The 17,063-nt window shown below is 45.0% G+C and overlaps 2 protein-coding genes across 3 annotated transcripts in view; one reads left to right on the top strand and one right to left on the bottom strand.

Annotated features, from left to right (window-relative positions):
• Positions 1-6,447, bottom strand: part of HSF1 (heat shock transcription factor 1) — a 76,882-nt gene extending 70,435 nt beyond the window's left edge. The window contains 1 exon segment of the mRNA XM_043977165.1: positions 6,024-6,447. Within this exon segment, the coding sequence (XP_043833100.1) occupies positions 6,024-6,140 (117 nt within the window). The 5' untranslated portion in view covers positions 6,141-6,447.
• Positions 6,448-6,563: 116 nt separating this feature from the next.
• BOP1 (BOP1 ribosomal biogenesis factor) overlaps positions 6,564-17,063 on the top strand; it is a 66,209-nt gene continuing 55,709 nt past the window's right edge. The window contains exons 1-2 of one of the 2 annotated variants that reach the window (XM_043977159.1): positions 6,564-6,905; positions 8,943-9,131. In XM_043977159.1, the coding sequence (XP_043833094.1) occupies positions 6,777-6,905; positions 8,943-9,131 (318 nt within the window). In that variant the 5' untranslated portion in view covers positions 6,564-6,776. Of the gene's footprint in view, positions 6,906-7,380; positions 8,231-8,942; positions 9,132-17,063 lie in introns of those variants that run through there. The other variant, XM_043977160.1, reaches the window with a different exon arrangement.

Genomic DNA, 17,063 nt, shown 5'->3' with positions numbered 1-17,063 from the left:
GCCATACTGTAAAACACAGAGCTGCTCCATATATAGTAGGTAGGATTAAACAGGAAAGAGGACAAACAGTCACTACCTTAGAACCAAAACTTACCCTATTGCTAATAAAGCTTTTTATTCAACTTTGACTTCTAGGATGTGGACACTATTTGCCTAGCTTTTGTTGTTGTTCAGTTGTGTCTGACTCTTTATGACCTTGTTTGGGATTTTTTGGGCAAAGATGCTGCAGTGCTTTGACATTTTCTTCTCCAGTTCATTTTATAGTTAAGGAACTGAGGCAAACAGGGTTAAGTGACTTGCCCAGGGTCACACAGCTAGTGTCTGAGGCCAAATTTGAACTCAGATCTTCCTGACTCAAGGCCCAATGTTCTATCCACTGTACTGCCTAGTTGTCCTAACTCCCTAGATTTTAACTCTTGCCTATCTATACCTTCAATATTTGTCAGATACTTCCTGTTTGGCTGGATTGCTGGCAAGACAGGGCTCATGACCCCAAGAGAGATGACTTCCACTCAGGTTACTGACATATTCAACAGGGATCTTTGCAGCTTATGATCTTGGTCACAGAGACAAGATACTCCTGAAAAGCGAGTGATCTATCTACAACGTGACAACTTTAGAGTATCAAGAACATCTAATTCAGAGAAAGGTGGGCTAAAAAGCCAGAAGAAATTGTAAAAGATAAGCTGGGACAAAAGTCTACCTCCCCAGTGGGTGCAAGGAGGATGTTCAAAGTTATAATAACAGACTCTCAAATGGAGACAACAGGGGATGAGCTTTTACTATCTCCTTCATTTCCAATGCTAGAAATTTTAAAAGGATTGCTCTCATATCTACACACACACTCACTCTGATCCTGACCTCAAGGTCACTAAAGGCCTAGGTAGGCAGCAAGGTGGAACCATACTTTAGAGCAACTCTGGGGAGGACAAGAGAGACCATAAATTCCAGATGACTTTAGATGCTCAGGAAAAAGATCCTATATTCAATGGAATATTTACTAAGGGGGTAGGAATGAGAAAGAAATTAAAAACATACCCTACCTACAGGAATGAAGCAGTCATCAAAACCTCTCTCTTGTTCTTGAGGATGGTGACTTATTCTGCTTTCTCCCAATATTTGGATGGGCAAGAAGAGTTAGAATTCCATGTTTTTTATAGGCCACCTAGACAATTCCCCTGTTTCCAGACAGGACTGACCTGCAAACCTTCTAGATATAAGATTATCATTCCTAGGAAAGGTACATCATTCCTTAACAAGCCTCACTGAAACATCTACCTGAGGTGTTAGGTGGAGCAACAGCCTGGAGAGTTAAGGGCTGGCAGGCATTTGTTGTAGTCAAGTCACTTAGCTACCTGGTAACCTTATTCGTCTTCATCTGTCAAATGGGCGGTCTGCCCTGGAAAGCTGATGTTCCCACAGAGAAAGTTTATCAGCCTAGTAGGGAGGGACCTAGGATAGTAAACTCTGTAGAGAGGTTCTTGACTAGAGGTCTTGTTCCAAGAAGGTAGGGCAGCCTCTTTGACCACAGAAGTAGAAGATATCCCATTTATTTTGAATGCTGGGCTGCCAAGCTCAGGAGTTTTGTGGTATGATGCCTGGCTTGGATAGGAATGGATTTCTGTGTTGCCTGTACCAATCCATGTCCCTTTCTTGTCTCAACTCAGCACTCATTTCTGCATTGTCATCACTGGCATCTGACCAGCCATATTATGCACCAATCTCAGCCTAACCAGGATGCTGACTAGGCAAGATCAGCCAAGAGGCCACAAGTGGGTTTTGGTCCCAACCCTACTTTGCATTTCTACCAGAGGAGGAAAGGGTTACAATACAATGAATAGGTAACAAAGTTGGCTGGGAGCTCTAAGAAGGCTAGAGCCATCGCTGTTCACTTTGGTTCAGTGTCCAGTCAAGTATGATTCTTTCAAGGATCATGAATATTACCTCATCAGAAATCTAGAGATCCCGCTTAAACTGTCTCCTTTCAGCTTAAACTAGTGACAACTTCTGGCACTAGTTCTCTGGAGTTTTCTTCCAGCTTGGTCTGGAAACTGAGGCCTGGCCAGCCCAGCCCCATAGCAGATCCCCTAGCACTTGGACTTTCCCCAGCTAGATTCTCCTGTAAATTTCAAGCAAGTAGGCTTCTTTGAAAGACCACTACCATTCAGTGCACCCTGGATACTCACCTTTCAGCTGTCCATAACCCTAATTAAAGAGAAGAACCACAGATCTAATGAAGGGGGCTCACAAAACAACTGGGCCACAGGAATGACAGCAAAGGGTTTTAAAATGGTTTCTTTTGAGTTACTCATGATAAGGAAAGGATGATGAAGGAAGTTACTCATGATGTAGAAAGGATGGTTGAAGGAAAAATCCAAGGTGGCCCTTGAAGTGGTAGTCACAGAAGAAAGGAAACTAAGCAAACATTTTCCCTGTAATTTATCACACCCACAACCACAGAATCTCAGAGCTGGAAGGGATATCAGAGAGTATCCAGTTCTGCATTTATATGAATAAAGAATCTTCTTTATTGAGCACCCCCAAAATAACCACCCAGTGTCTGTCTAAAGACTTCTAATGATGAAGAACCTCTCCATCTCTGGCTACTAGCTTCCTTCAAGCCCCAGCTAAAACATGACCGTCTAAAGGAAGCCTTTCCCAATCCCTCCAAATGCTAATGCCTTCCTTCTGTTGACTATTTCCAAATTAACTTATATATAGCTTGTTTGTGCATAGTTTTGCATCCTTCCCGCCGCCGCGGGGGGGGGGGGGGCCTCCCCCGCCCCCCCCCATCAGATTCTGAGCTTCTTGAGAGCAGGGAACATCTTCTGCCTTTCTTTGTATTTGCAACACTTAGCACTGTGTCTGGCACACTGGAAGCACTTACTGTTTATTTAAGCATTTACTGTTTACCTACTAACTCCTGATTTAGCTATTTTACTTTTAGACAGACTAATGTTAAGAATAAGAGGTGGGCAACATAGCCAGGGACAGCCCACCACAAGATTTCACTTATGAAAAACACTAACATCCAGGAGATCACAGGGGATATATAAAATTATATTCTTAAGAAGCACTTATTTGTGGAAAGCTTAACTTCTAGATCTCTTAGATGGCATTTTTCAAAATAATCTTTTAGACCAAGAGAATGAAAGAAAAATAAACAGGAAACTCAGTTTAATTGCAAAACAAAACAACACAACACCACCACCTCGTAAGCAGAGTGAGCCTGGCCTGAGAGTTTCAAACTGGGCTTAGGGAAGGCTTAAGAGCTGATACATAAAGGATTTCCTTTTCCTGGTTTCTCAAGGGACTGATTTGAGAAAGAAAAATCAAGTATCTCACGGTGAGTGAGGAACTCACATGGTGATTATTTTAGTTCATCGGGGGCTATGTTCAGAGACCCAGATCCTGCCAGATTAAGATAGTTTATATTTACTCTTCAGAGTATACGGACTGTCCATCCTCAAAAAGTGGGGAGGAGCCAGATATTCTTTCTCCCTGAACCCTAAACACCTGGTTTCTATGGGATTTACAGAGTATCCTGGGACATCACTGCAAAAATGTAAACAGCAGCTCCTACCCAGTTAAGTTTTGATCTAGAATTCAGATGCATTTCCCGATTTATTTGTGCAAATCAGAGCTGCCCAGCTGTGAGATTGCCTTAGGCAGTGAGGCTGTGTAGTGCTTTCTGTCAAGCATCAACAAAAACAGAAAAACCAGCTTCTTAGCCCTTTGGATGTTCCTTCTCACACCTAAGATTCTTTCATATTTTGTTTTCAATTTTCTATTACTGAACTTTCCCATATAGCCAGCCACTAGTTTAACATGGCACAGCCCAATGTTTGGGGCCAAATCATGCCATATATTTCTACTGCCCTGCCAACACATACATTAATTACTGTGTAGTATGACTTTCTGGGAATGGTGTTTGTTATTGAAACTCTGGGCTTGTTGAGACTGACAGAGATACTTTTCTAGTTGTCTCACAGTTAGGTAAGGACCAAGGAATGAGAAGGCCTGGCCCAGCCCATTTCTTTTTGGTTCTACCCATCCAAGGCAGATATCAGTTGAATAGCAACTGGACAACTAGGAAGCTTAGTCAGGAAGAGCTTAGGCTTAACCACTCTGACAAATGGCTGATCCAAGTGGAGTGATCATACTCTGACAAGTATGATCGAGGAAAAATAAGGGCTCCAAAACGGTTCTTTCTGTTCACCTTTACTTCCATGGGCCTAGGAGAAAACTTTTTCTTCTACCTACCTCAGTCTGGTCTTAGCCTGGGACAAACTATATGGCTGGTTGCCCATGGGGTGGGGAGGACAGATATCTCTCAGTGGATTACACCCCTGAATCTTAAAGTTAGTAAGGCTTTAATATGATAACAATAGCTATGATTCACATAGTGCCTTATAAATATGATCCTATTTGATTCTCACAAAAGTCCTGGGAGGTAGGTGCTATTATTATCCTTATTTCACAGATGAGGACACAATGCAGGCTTAGGTGAAGTGACAAGCTCAGGGTCACAGAGCTATTAAGTGTCTAAGGCCAAACTTGAACTCAGTCCTTCCTGACTCCAGGTCCAGTACTCTATCTATTGTATCACCTAGCTGTTAGGCATGGCTACCACCTTATTCCTCTCTCCCTTCCACATTTCTACTTTTATAAGACAGAATGTAATGGAAGAGATAATAATAATGATGATCATCATAATAGCTAACATTTATTGGGTGCCTAATATGCTCCAGGCACTGTGCTAAGTGGTTTAGAAACAGTATCTCATTTGATCCTCACAACAACTCTGGAAGGTGGGTGCTCATTTTACAGGTAAGGCAACAGATGTTAAGTGACTTGTCCAGAGTCATACAACTCCTGTGTCTGAGGCCCAATGTGAACTCAGGTCTTCCCAACTCTAGTCCCTGTATCCTAACCACTGTGCTACCTAACTGCTCTATGTAGGTGACCTGAACATCTCCAACTCCACCCTAAATGAAAGATAAACAAGGTGGAATCTAATGCCTCCCTTGCTGTAATTCTGGCAGATGAAGATTTAGTTCACAGCTTTCTTCCCGAAGCTCTAAGAAAGGAGCAAGTCAATACTATCTATCCTTATTACCAGGCTCTAACTTAGGATACAGGATTTTAGAGTTGGAAGTGACCTTACAGATCTTCAAGTCCTACATTACTGACCGTTAAAGCCTCCTCCTTCATCCCTCCAAGAATGTAAGGTGCCCAGGGTACCCACTGATAAGACTTCTAGCAAGTGGATGTCTTGTGGTAAAGGGTGCCCTCCCCCGAAAATTCCCTCTCTAAATCTAGTGACCAGAGACAGGGTCTCTCTCCTTCGATACAGGGGCTGAGTTGTGAGAGCATCTCACAGGGGCCGGGGAACAGCTTTCCAGACCATACCAACAAATGAGGGTCTCCCACCACAGTCCTCCCATCCCCCCACTCTTAGCAAATGCTGCTCTGTTCGGAGGCGCAGTAACTCCATGCCACTTTCCTCCTACCCCTAACTGTGCAGCAGAGGAGGGACAACCTTGAGCGCCCCAGTCCCTAGCCAGGCTTCAGGAGAGGAGGCGCAGTACGCCCCATTGGGCAGAGGAGGGACCAAAATGCCCGGAGTCTCCCGTCCCTTGCCCGGCTCCGGCGGAGGAGGCGCAGTAACCGCGTGCACCACCACTTTCCTCCTGCACTGTCCCCCACCGCTGGTGCAGCAATGGGGGGAGCACCCCCCGGTGAACCCCAGCCCTTCTCTCGTCTCCAAAGGGGGACGAGGCGCAGTCACTCCGTGTCCCTCCCGCCCCCGCCGCCCCGCGCAGCAGTGGAGAAGAAAACCTCATGCGCCCCAGCCCCTCTCCAGCCTCCAAAGGGGAACGAGGAGCCGTCACCCAGCGCCCCCGCCCCCTCCGCCCCGGGTGCAGCTGAGGAAGGACCACCACTCTGCACACCCCCAGGCCCTCGCCAGGCTTTAAGGGAAGAGGAGGAACCGTCACTCCAAGCCCGCCCCAGGCCCTCACCGGGCTCCAACAGATTAGCGGGTCTGTCTCCGGATCGCTCACTAGGGTCCACAGCTTGGTCAGGAAAGCAGGGACGTTGCTGGGCCCCGCCATACCGGGGCCCCCGGGCAACTCCATTCCGGGGGCCGGCGGGCTGGGCAGGGCAGGGAGGCGGCACCGAGGGAGGCGGGCAGGGCAGGGGCAGGGAGGGAAGGAGAGGGCCGGCTTGTTTCCAGCGGACCGGGTACGGAGGGAAAGAAGACTGCCACTTAGTGCCGGTGGGGCTGCAGGGGAGCCACTGCCTCGGCCTCAGGCACCGTAGCCGACTCCGCCACTGCCCGAGCCGCTACCGCCGCCCGCTGCGCAGACAGAACTCCGAGGCCCAGCATGGCCGCCGCCATCTTGCGACGGGCTCGTCCTCGGCGGCGTCGACTACTTACGCGCGTGCACGCGCGCGACGTTCCCTCCGCTCAACGGCATCCCAGTCCCGCCTCTCGCGTGCAAGTTTATTTCTTCCTGGCCACTCTTTTTCCTTGCTCTCCGCCCCTACCCCGCGATGAACTCTTGAACGCATGCGCGCCTTGCCTCTTCGGGGACGAGGAAAGGTAGGATTTTCCTCAGCGCAGCTTCCGCGGCTCTGACGCGCCCTTTGCTGCGCCAAGCGCAGGCGCACACTGCTTCTGATCCAGAACCGGACAGGAAGGGGAGGGAAGAGAGAAGAGAGAGAGTCTCCGGCCGCCAGGGCCAGGAAGCGGCGCGAGGAGCGGCGGGAACATGGCCGGAGCGCGGGGCGGGCGGCGCGCAGGCCTGGGAGCAGGAGCTACAGCGGGGGCCGGAGCGAGGGCCGGGAAGAGGCCCGCGGAGCAGCCGTTCGAGCTGCAGGAGGCGGGGTCCAGCGAGGAGGTGACAGCGCAAGGCGGGCCACGTGCACGAGGGTGGATGGGAGGGGACGCGGGGGCGGCCGGGGGAGAAGGCTAGAGGTGGAATGGAGGAGAGGGGGATGAGGAGGGATCTCTGAGAAGACAGGGTCGAGGAGGGGGCGCTGAGGGCACAGGGGACAAGGATGGAGAGGAATGGGAGGGAGCTGCAAGGGGGACGTAGGGGAGAGAAGATGGGTCGTGGAGGGCACTGGGATGATGAAGGGGCCCGAGGGTACGGAGAAGGAAAGGCCCTGAAATGACAGGGACAATGAGGGGTGGGCGTCCTGAGGGGACAGTCCGTCAGTCAAGAAAGGTTTATCAAGTTTGTCCACAGCCAGGCACTGTGCTAAGCACCGGGGATGTAAAAAGAGGCAAAAGACAGGAACGGGAAAGAAGGGGGCATTGAGGGGTAAGGATAATGGGCACCGAGGGGACAGGGCGATGAGGTACAGAAGGGATGGAGACACCGAGGGGAGAGGTGCTGATGTGGGGGCCAGAGGGGGTACTGCTGCAAAGATAGCAGAGAAGGGCGCTGTAGGAGATCTTAGGATGGGTTGGTGGTGGGGCAGGTCAATGTGTTGGTCTCAGATGTGTGTGTAGGAGGTATTTTTATGGCTAAAAGAGATAGAACTGGTGGCCTTAGAGAGGATGTGAGATGGTGGAAGAAAGAAAGGACCTTAATCACCGAGTGGTAACATTTAGTGGAGACTTTCAAAGGGGTGATTTAGGTGAAGGGGTTAGTGGGGGACAGGAGAGGGTTACTAGAAGGGGTAGAGTGGTTGGAAGAGACACTGAGAGGATAGAAGGACCTGAAGAGATCTTAGAAAACTTGGGGAGTAGTGGAGAAGGAACTCCAAGAAGTGGGGCTGAGGGAAAGTGGGTATGCTTGAAGAATTGGTGCTGTGGGGAGAGATGTCAGGGCCATTATAAGGAGAAAATAGCTGCAGTTGATGGACCAGAGGAGACAGACAGGTTTTTGGGGTGTTTGAGAGTTGGAGTGGAGAAACCGAGGAGATAGTGGGATACCTTGAATTGGGTTTGTTTAGGAAGTAGGCATTCTGAAAAGAGAAGAGTCTGAGGAAGTGAGGGAAGGATAGAGATGGGAAGGGATAAGGGAAAAGAGTTTGAGAGATGAGAGTTCAGATAGAGGAGTAGGAGAGGGACTAAGGAATATAAGGGTCCAGGAGAATACCTTGGGAAGGAGCTGGCCTTTTTGGATCCAGTCCCCAGGGATGTCAAGGCACTGGCAAGTGAAACCTTCCCCTCCACCCTTCCTCTTCAGTTGCTCTTCTGGTTCTGTTTTTCTGAGTGAGTAGCTCTTCCTAGGGTCACTGAGTACTCTTGTCAAAGGGACCTCTTAGCATAACTCTGCTTTTTCTCAGCAATCCATCAATGGAGCCAGGGTATCATCAAACCTGAAAAGGACTGTAAGATGGGAGTTCCTGGAGCTAGGTATTTCCTCATGCAGTATCCAAGTACCTCTTAGTGCCTGGAATTTGCCAGCCTTTTTCACATGACCTGTGGATTGATTACTGCTACTCTTATTAGAACTTTTACATAAGGCTCTTTTCTATCATGGGTCTTTTTTGCTGGTCCACAGAGGAAGGCATGTTTCAGAAATCATTTAAATGCCTAAATGTGATGGAATTGGGTATTCTAGACATGTGAAGCTAGGAGAACAAGAATAAGGGTACAGTTTATATATTATTCACCTCTTCATCCTGTGTAGAACCCAGCAGAGTTGTGCTTGTTGAGAGCCTATGAATGATCAGATGAATGGAGCTCTAAACCCAATAGGAGACCCTGTATTAGATGAAGGAATTTGGAAATAATAATAACTGTAGCTAGCATTTGCAAAGCACTTTATATACATTATCTCTTTTGATCAGTATTGAACCTGATCTGCCCATCTGGCTAATGGTGCCTGTTAACCCTTCTACTCACTTCTTATTGGCACCATGGCATAGATGGAAGGGGTCCTTGATGGTACTATACCATAATATGATTTCTTCTTTGGCAGCTGCCTCTCTTCACCCATCCAGCCCCTAGCCAGAGTGCTGAAGACCGTGAGTCTGGCCTATCCGACAGTGAAGAGAGTGTGTTCTCGGGTCTGGAGGACTCTGGCAGTGATAGTAGCGAGGATGATGCCAGTAGTATTGAAGATGGACAATCCAGGAGCATCCCAAAGATGACTCAGGACAAGTCCCAGGTAAGTGAAAAGGTTCTAGACATTATTAGGTAAAGGTTCTTTTGGAAACATGGTAAGATTGTGTGCTGTTCCTTTCTTCTCTGAGTTCTTTGATTTCAGACAACTCTACCTCTTGGTGCCTTTGGGAGCATTGAAGACTATCCTTCAGCATTCTTTGGCACGGTGTGATCAATCAGTCAACAAGCACTTATGTTCTAAATAGGCAGGTTACTGTGCTGTGGAGAGAAACAAATAAGGAGAGACCTGTTCTCCAGGAGCTTGCATTCTAAGCAGTGGAAAGGGCATGGGGCTGGGAGCTAAAAGGCCTGAACTCTTTTATTTTGTTTTATTTTTAAAATTTTGAACTTAACCAAAAGAACATTTCCATATACACAGCACAACATTAAAAAAAGGATTGTATATGAAAAATGAGAATCTTTGCTTTAATACAGCTTTTGGAGAAATAAGTATAAATTATACATATTACTTTTAAAACTGTCCTACTTCTCTGTGCTTCCTTCTGAATTTCCTTTTGTTCTCTTCTGTGCAATTGGAAAAATGTTTCAGTGGTCTGCTTTTTAATGCTAATACTCCCTGCTTCCTCTCTACACCAACCCCTGTTCCATTAAAAAAACGGAGAAAAGGACAGCTAGATAGCACAGTGGATAAAGCTCCTTTTGATTTTGTTCTGATATTTCTTAGTTTCATAGAGATACTGATTTCTGCTTGGTCTATTCTAGTTTTCAAGGAGTCCATTATTGAAGTAGGATTCACCACTTTTTTCTGTCTTGCTTCATTTCTTCTAGGTGTTCATGTAGTTCCTGTAGAAAATCCATTTTTCCTTTGAATCTCCACATAAAGTTGTGGAGTTTGTCTCTTTTTTTGGCAGTCTCTAGATTTACAATATTTTTTTATTCTGGTTTGTGTTTTCTTTAATTTATTCATCTTTTTGGCTATAGTTCCTGAATTGGGGCTTTGGGCCAGGGTCCAGTTCTGCCCCCTGCTGCACTTTTAGATGGGGTGGTCAAGTTTGCTTGGTCTAACACTGGGTCACCTAGTTTCCTGCTCTGAGCTCCTTTTAGGGTTTAGTCTCACTGGATCTTTGAGTTTTAGAACATTAAATCGTTAGGGCCCTTTTTTACATCACAGGACAGAGCGCTAGGGACCTTAGTACAGGAATCTTAGTTGAAACCTTACTCACACTTTTCACTGCTGTACTTAGACTGGTCACTTCTGTTTCTTGGAGCTCCAAAAGGCCCCACCTCAGGTAGTCCTCCATTCTTACTGCCTCTGGACAAGAGTGCCAGGAGGCTTTATGTCCACTCAGGCTTGTTTGCCTGTGCTGGCGCTTACTTTACTGGTAGTCTCTTTTCCTAGACCGTCATTAGGAAACATTTATTAAGCACCTATCATGTATTAGTACTTTGCTAAGTGTTTGGGGTATAATTACAAAACAAAGAAAGATGGGAAAGACCACACACATAAGGAAACTGAAAAGCAGGGGGGTGGGTTGTGGGAGCAAAGGTATGGGGGAGGGGGGAGGAGATGTAAGGGTGGAGAAATCAGAGAAAACCCAAAGTAGGTCAGTCAGGTGAGAAAGGAGGTATCTCTTCTGAGCCCTTTCCTTAAATGAAGGCTTTGGAGTTTGTGGCTCTGCCCTCCAATGAGAGGGGCAGAGGGTTGAGATATGAGGTATAAATACCAAGGCTGATTGGGGCTTGTAGGATGATGTCGTTCCTACTGCCTTCAGGCTGCTGGCTGGCTTTATAGTCCTGGAGTGGAATAAATCACACACTGTAGCTTCTCATTGGATTTCTTGATTATTATTTGATCTGTTGTGAATTTCAAGTTTTTGCCAGAGTAGGTATGAGAGCATTGGACAGCTTGCCCTCTGCAGGCAGCTATTTTCGCTGGAAATCCCTAAGGCCTGAATTCTAGTTCCCAGATCCTTGAGCAAGTCATCTGATGACTCCAAACCTCAGTTTCCTCATGTGTAAAATGGTCATGATAATACTTGTCCTGTTTATCTCAGGGCTTTTGTGAGAATAAAATGAAATAATGCATGTATAAGTTCTTTGTTAACCATTAAGGGCTGATAAAAGTAAGGCATTGTTATTTGGTGGTGAGTAGAGGTGGCTAGATAGGAGTTAAGGTAATGTGAATTTCAGAGAAATCAGGTTGCTAACAAAATACTATAGAGAGGTAGGGTCAACTGCTCTGGCCTCCTGTGACTGGCTTTAGCAGACCCCTTGTTCTGTATTTTAATTTAAGGTGGCTCCTAGAAGTTTATCCTTCCTGTACCCAAATACTGTCAGCATCGTTGTAATACTGGAGTATGCTTGCCAGCTGTTTCTTGGTTTTTGGGTTTGGGGTTTTTTGCGGGGCAATGAGGGTTAAGTGACTTGCCCAGGGTCACACAACTAGTAAGTGTCAAGTGTCTGAGGCCATATTTGAACTCAGGTCCTCCTGACTCCAGGGCCAGTGCTTTACCTACTGTGCCACCTAGCTGCCCCTTGCCAGCTGTTTCACAGTTATCTCTATGGGCCCCTTGTCAGGGAAAGCCAAAGTTCACCTTTGGGCTTTGGGTGGTAAGTGGACTGGACTGGGATAAACCTGATGGATAAAATTCTGGGGCATTCACAGACAACTTCGACATTCATTAACACAGGTGCTACAGCTACCTGGGGTTTAGCCATTTTTGAAGTACGGGAGAGATTTTATCCTGTGAAGCCAGTGATGTAATGAAGAAAAGACTAAAGTTGAGCTGTCCTGTGTTCTAATCTTAAATTAGGGAAAAGGCAGCTGGTTTCTAATACTGTCCTTTTCCAGGTGGGTGTGCTTAGTTGGTAAGTGTGTATTCAGTTTGTTTTCTCTAGTGTACTGCCCTGGATTACATGAGGGGCATTAAAGAAGGTGAAGATATATATTGCCTTTTCCTTGGAGAAGTGAGTAAAACAGATACCAATGAAATAATCATTGAAAAATTGTCTTCAGAGCTTCAGAAACATTAACACTGACCAAAATCATAGCCTGTATTTCTTTGGGAATCTGTTGTGAAACGCTGGAAAAACTGGAGAATTTCAGGTATCTTCCATATGTAATTGTGGGTCCTTTTCTGGAAAAGTCTTCTGGCTGTCACAGAAGTCTGGAGGTTGAAAGGCATTCTAGACCTTCCACCTACTTCCCAGCATTCCCTTGTATATCCCATCAGAATACTCTGTGGTCTAGTCAAATTGGACTATTCTGTCCCCAAATATACCATGTACTTTCTTGCTTTCACACCTTTGCTCAAATGTGTCCTTGTGCCTACCGCATTCTTCTTCCCTTTCTTCACTTGTGGAATTCCACTCCATTTTTGATCGCCCAATGAAAATTTCATTTCCTCTTAATCCTCATTGTCGATAACTGCCATTCTCCTCTGGCCTTTGGAGGCATTTGGGTTTCCATCTTTCTAATGTACTTGTTCTGTGATGTTGTATATTATAGCTGTTTTGTAATTCTACTAGAGGATACTTAGCACTCTAAGTGCTAGATAGGTGCTGATTGAATGATTGGAGCTCCCAGGCTCTCTTATCTAAAGTTCAAATCTTAGCCCTAGAACTGTGCTAAATAAGTGCTTGGTAAAAAACAAAAACTGGGAACCTAAATTAATTGGGTGTAGCCTGGGAGTTATTCTAGTGCTGGCTAAGTCAATGTTAGTGGGAAGATGGTTCTTGGCACTTTGAGCATCATACCTATCTTCCCATCCCTCCTTTGGGAAGCTGTCTCTGATGATGCCAGCCCCAAGTTTTCTCTCCTTTGGAACCCCATAACATTTCATTTTGAAGCATATACCTAATCTCTTAATCACATTCCATTTCAGGTTCTCCAGTTTCTTCACATATATTAATATTGTCTCCCGGCTAGTCTTTGAGTTTAAAAATAGGATCCATGTTGATATTTCTATCTGCCGCATTGCTGGACATTAAACACTCACTGGTTAATCCCATTGAACAGTTTATTTAAGATGAGCAGTTATGGGAGAGTTGATGAACTGCTGGTCTCCTCTACTGAAGAGGTCTACTCTTTGCTTTCACCTGTGTGGAGGCTACCTGGCATTTTGTAGGATGGAGACAAGTCTTATTGATACCCTTTATTTTATATTATTTAACATTTGCCACAGTATCCTTTCCTACACTCTTTTTCAAAGGACCATCCCTTATAATGAACCCACCAAAAAGTTCTGCAAAACTAATTAACATCACAAAAGTCTTATATGTAGTATCCCGTGTCTGTGATCCCTGGCTGCAAAGAAGTGGGGAGAAGTATCTTCCCATGTCTCTTATTTGGGACTAAGTTTGTTACAATTTTTCATTTTTTAGTTTCTTAAAAATTTTTAAAAATTGATATCTTTTGTTTTTTCTTCAACTAGATTTCCCCTATACTCTGCCTTCTCCCTCCTTCCCTAAACATCGTTTATCAGGAAGATTTCTTATTTTAAAGAGTAAGAAGAAAGCAAAAATTTCATTTTATCCTCTGTAGCATCTTCATATGTGCTGCCTTCTCTCTTCTTGACACTGTCACACTCTAGCACAGGGGCCCTCATTTCCTATCATGCCTGGGCATTCATGTCTGGTGGTAGACTGCCTACCTCATGTTTCTCCTTACTCCATTCCATCCTCATGTCAGCTGCCAAAGCGATCTTCCTAAAGTTCAGGTCTGACCCTGACCCCTGGGGGTGGGGGGTGGGGGGTTAATATTCCAAGGTGGAGTATACTGCAGTTATCTAAAGGGAAATAGTTCTTAAGGACACAGAGACAGTCACATTGGTGTTTTCTTGCTGAATGGCCATAGGCATCTATATCTCTGCTCTCTAAGGAGTAGGAAGGATAGAAGTAGGGGTAAGGGTGGGGGGCTGCTTCACATTAAACAGCCATCTCTGTAGGCATCAGAGGCATTAAGTCCAGGCTAGGTTGACCTTCCTCTGCCTTATCCATCCCCCACTTCAAGGAGCTCCATCTAATCCTGTAAGCCTGTGGACAGTTAATCTTGTCTGGCGCTGACCGTTCTCTTGTAGTTTAGCTTGTTAGTAATTTAATATAGTAGTACATTCTGTAGAAATGCTGTTCATTTTTTATAGGTTGATTTCATTAGCCTGAAACTTTACTAAAGCTATTTGCTCAATTGGTTTTATTGCTGATACCTTAGGATTTTCTAAATAAATAGCATATCAGTAAAAATGTCATTGTGCAGTGCACTTTAATAGGTCATGAAGTGGGAATCCAGAGAGGGTATTAAAGCTTGGTCGTCTGTGCCTCAAGGGAGCTTATTCCACTGGGGAAGGACTTATTATTATTGTTGTTGTTCAGTCATTTTAGAGACTTGTCTGCCTCTTCATGACCTCTTAGGGGGGTTTTCCTTGCAGAGATACTGGGGAGTGGGTGTGGCATTTCCTTCTCCACTCATTTACAGATGAGGAAGCTGAGGCAAACAGATCACATAGTAGGATAGTATCTGAGGCTGGGTTTGAATTCAGGTCTTCTTGGCTTTAGGCATAGTGCCCTGTTCACTGTACCACCCAGCTGCCTCATTTGGGTAGACTAGACATGAGGACCAGTAGGATAGAGGCAGTGTGGTATATTAAGAAGAGCTCTGGGTTTAGAGTTAGGGTGTCTGGGTTTGAATATTGACTTAGTGACCCTGAACAAGTCCTTTAAGAGAGACTCTAAATAAGGTAGAGTGGACAGAGTGAAGGACTTGGAATCAGGAAAACTTGCGTTCAGATTCTGCCATTGATAGGTCAGCTCTGTGTCCCTGGGCAAGACACTTAGTTTTTTTCAGAATTTCATACAGCTCTTGAAATTAGGGAACATTCTCATATTTGCCTCTAAGGCAAAATGTGATAAGTGTAAAGAGAGAGAGGTTTGATGAGAAATTTGAGGGGGGATAAGTTATGTTCATCTTATAGGAGTCAGGGAATCCGTCATGGAAGACAAATACTTGAATTAGGCATTGATGGAAGGGAGGGAATTAAAAATGTTTTATAGCTTTTGTTTTTATGTCACCTTTATTTCTGTCTTCTCTCCCAACCCTCCAAAAAAGAAAAGCAGTTCAATAAAACTAATCACATCATTTGAGACTGACAGTCTATGCTATTTTCCATACCCATAGTCCCTTACTTCTGCAAAGAATGGGAGTGAGGTATATTTTTCTCTTGTCTTTGGGACTAGATTATAATTACACAGATATTCAGTTTTATTTGATTTTTTTCTTTCCATTTATATCGTTATCATGTTGTACTTTCTTGAATCTGCATACTTTGTATTCCATATAAATCTTCTGTGCTTCTCCGTATTAATTTTATTTATAATGTTTATGCAGTAATATTCCATTTCATTCATGTACTAGCCATGTGTTTAGCAATTCTTCATTAGAATCACAGAAATGTAAGACCTCATTGGATATCTGGTCCATCTGTGACATACCTGAGAAGTGATTCTTTTATTTGAAGGTTTTCAGGAGGGGCAGGCAACTCTATTGCCTTTCTAGAAGTTTGCCTGACAACTAAGCCTCAATTTACCCTTGTTGTAGCTTTACCCTTCTCTCCTAGTGTCTGTTCTCTGATGTAATCGGATTAAATCTAATCCTTCATTCAGATTAAAAGATTGCTATGGATGTCCTTCTGTGAGTCTTTTTCCCCATCATATAAATCCCTCCCTTCCTTCAAGACAAGTCTCACATCCTGCTGCAACCTACTGTAACCCATGGCATATAGTAGGGAAGGGGAAGAGAGAGGAGAAGGTAGGACCAGACATTTTAGTATACCTTCTTGTGGCCCCCCAGGCAGGGGCGCAAAAATGCTTTATCAAAGGTATCTTTCATTTGACCCTCATTGAACCCTTTGAGGTAAGTGCCTTTTATTATCCCTCTTTACAGTTGAGGAAACTGAGCAATCAGATTGACATGTATTCCATACATAGTTGGACTCAGTCCAGTGCCACTGTATCACCTAGTTGCCTTAAGTAGGCACTTAAATGCTTTTAATTGGTAAGCAGACTCAAAGCCCGTCATCATCCTGTTTGATTTCCAGACAGGCTCCACTTTATCAGTGTTCTTAATTGTGAGAGTGAATCAGTACTTTAGATGTTTCTAACCAGGGCAGAGGTACTAGTGGGACTCATTAGGCTTTTAGTTGCCACATCACAGTGCATACTCATTCAACTTGAAGTCAGTCAAAGAGTTAATGAGTCCTTTTGTTGGGGGGGGTGAGGCAATTGGGGTCAAGTGACTTGCCAGGGTCACACAGCTAGTTACATGTTAAGTGTCTGAGGCTGGATTTGAACTCAGGTGCTCCTGACTCCAGGGTCAGGTGCTCTATCCCACTGAGGCCACCTAGCTGCCCCATGATCCCTTTTTAAAAAAAAAGTTTTCATTGATATTTCTCTTTCTTATATCACCAGGGTATCCCAGTACTTAATTCTTCTTCTTGACCTCCCAGTAGCATTTGACAGGGATTTGACTTTTCTTTCCTCCTGGATTCTCTGGCTGATCTGGGATTTTGTGACATTGCTCTTTTTTGTTCTTCTACCTATGGACCATTCCTTCTTAGTTTCCTTTGCTAGCACCTGCCTAACTTAAGTGTCCTTTTGAGCTTTGTCCTGGGCCCTTTTCTTTTTCTGCGACCTCATCAGCTACCCAAACACATAATGACCAATCTTCATATCTATGTCTGGTGCTCCTGGGTCTTTCAATCTCCACCTGTCTGCTACACTTTTCAGCCCGGTAGCTAGTGGGCAGTGTTGCAGTCAGAAAGACCTGAATACAAATCCTGCCTCAGACTCATAGGAGTTGTGTGACCTTGAGCAAAACAGCCACTCAGCCTCAGTTTCCTTAGCTCAGTAAAATGGGGTAATAATAGCATCTGTCTCCTGGTTTTTGTGAGGATCAAATGGGTAACAGAGATCATGTGCATTT

The sequence above is a fragment of the Dromiciops gliroides genome, chromosome 1 (assembly GCF_019393635.1).
Source record: "Dromiciops gliroides isolate mDroGli1 chromosome 1, mDroGli1.pri, whole genome shotgun sequence".
NCBI classification, from domain to species: Eukaryota; Metazoa; Chordata; class Mammalia; order Microbiotheria; family Microbiotheriidae; genus Dromiciops; species Dromiciops gliroides.
The sequence above is the reverse complement of the archived record's forward strand: the minus strand, read 5'-3'. Positions and strand labels throughout refer to the sequence as shown.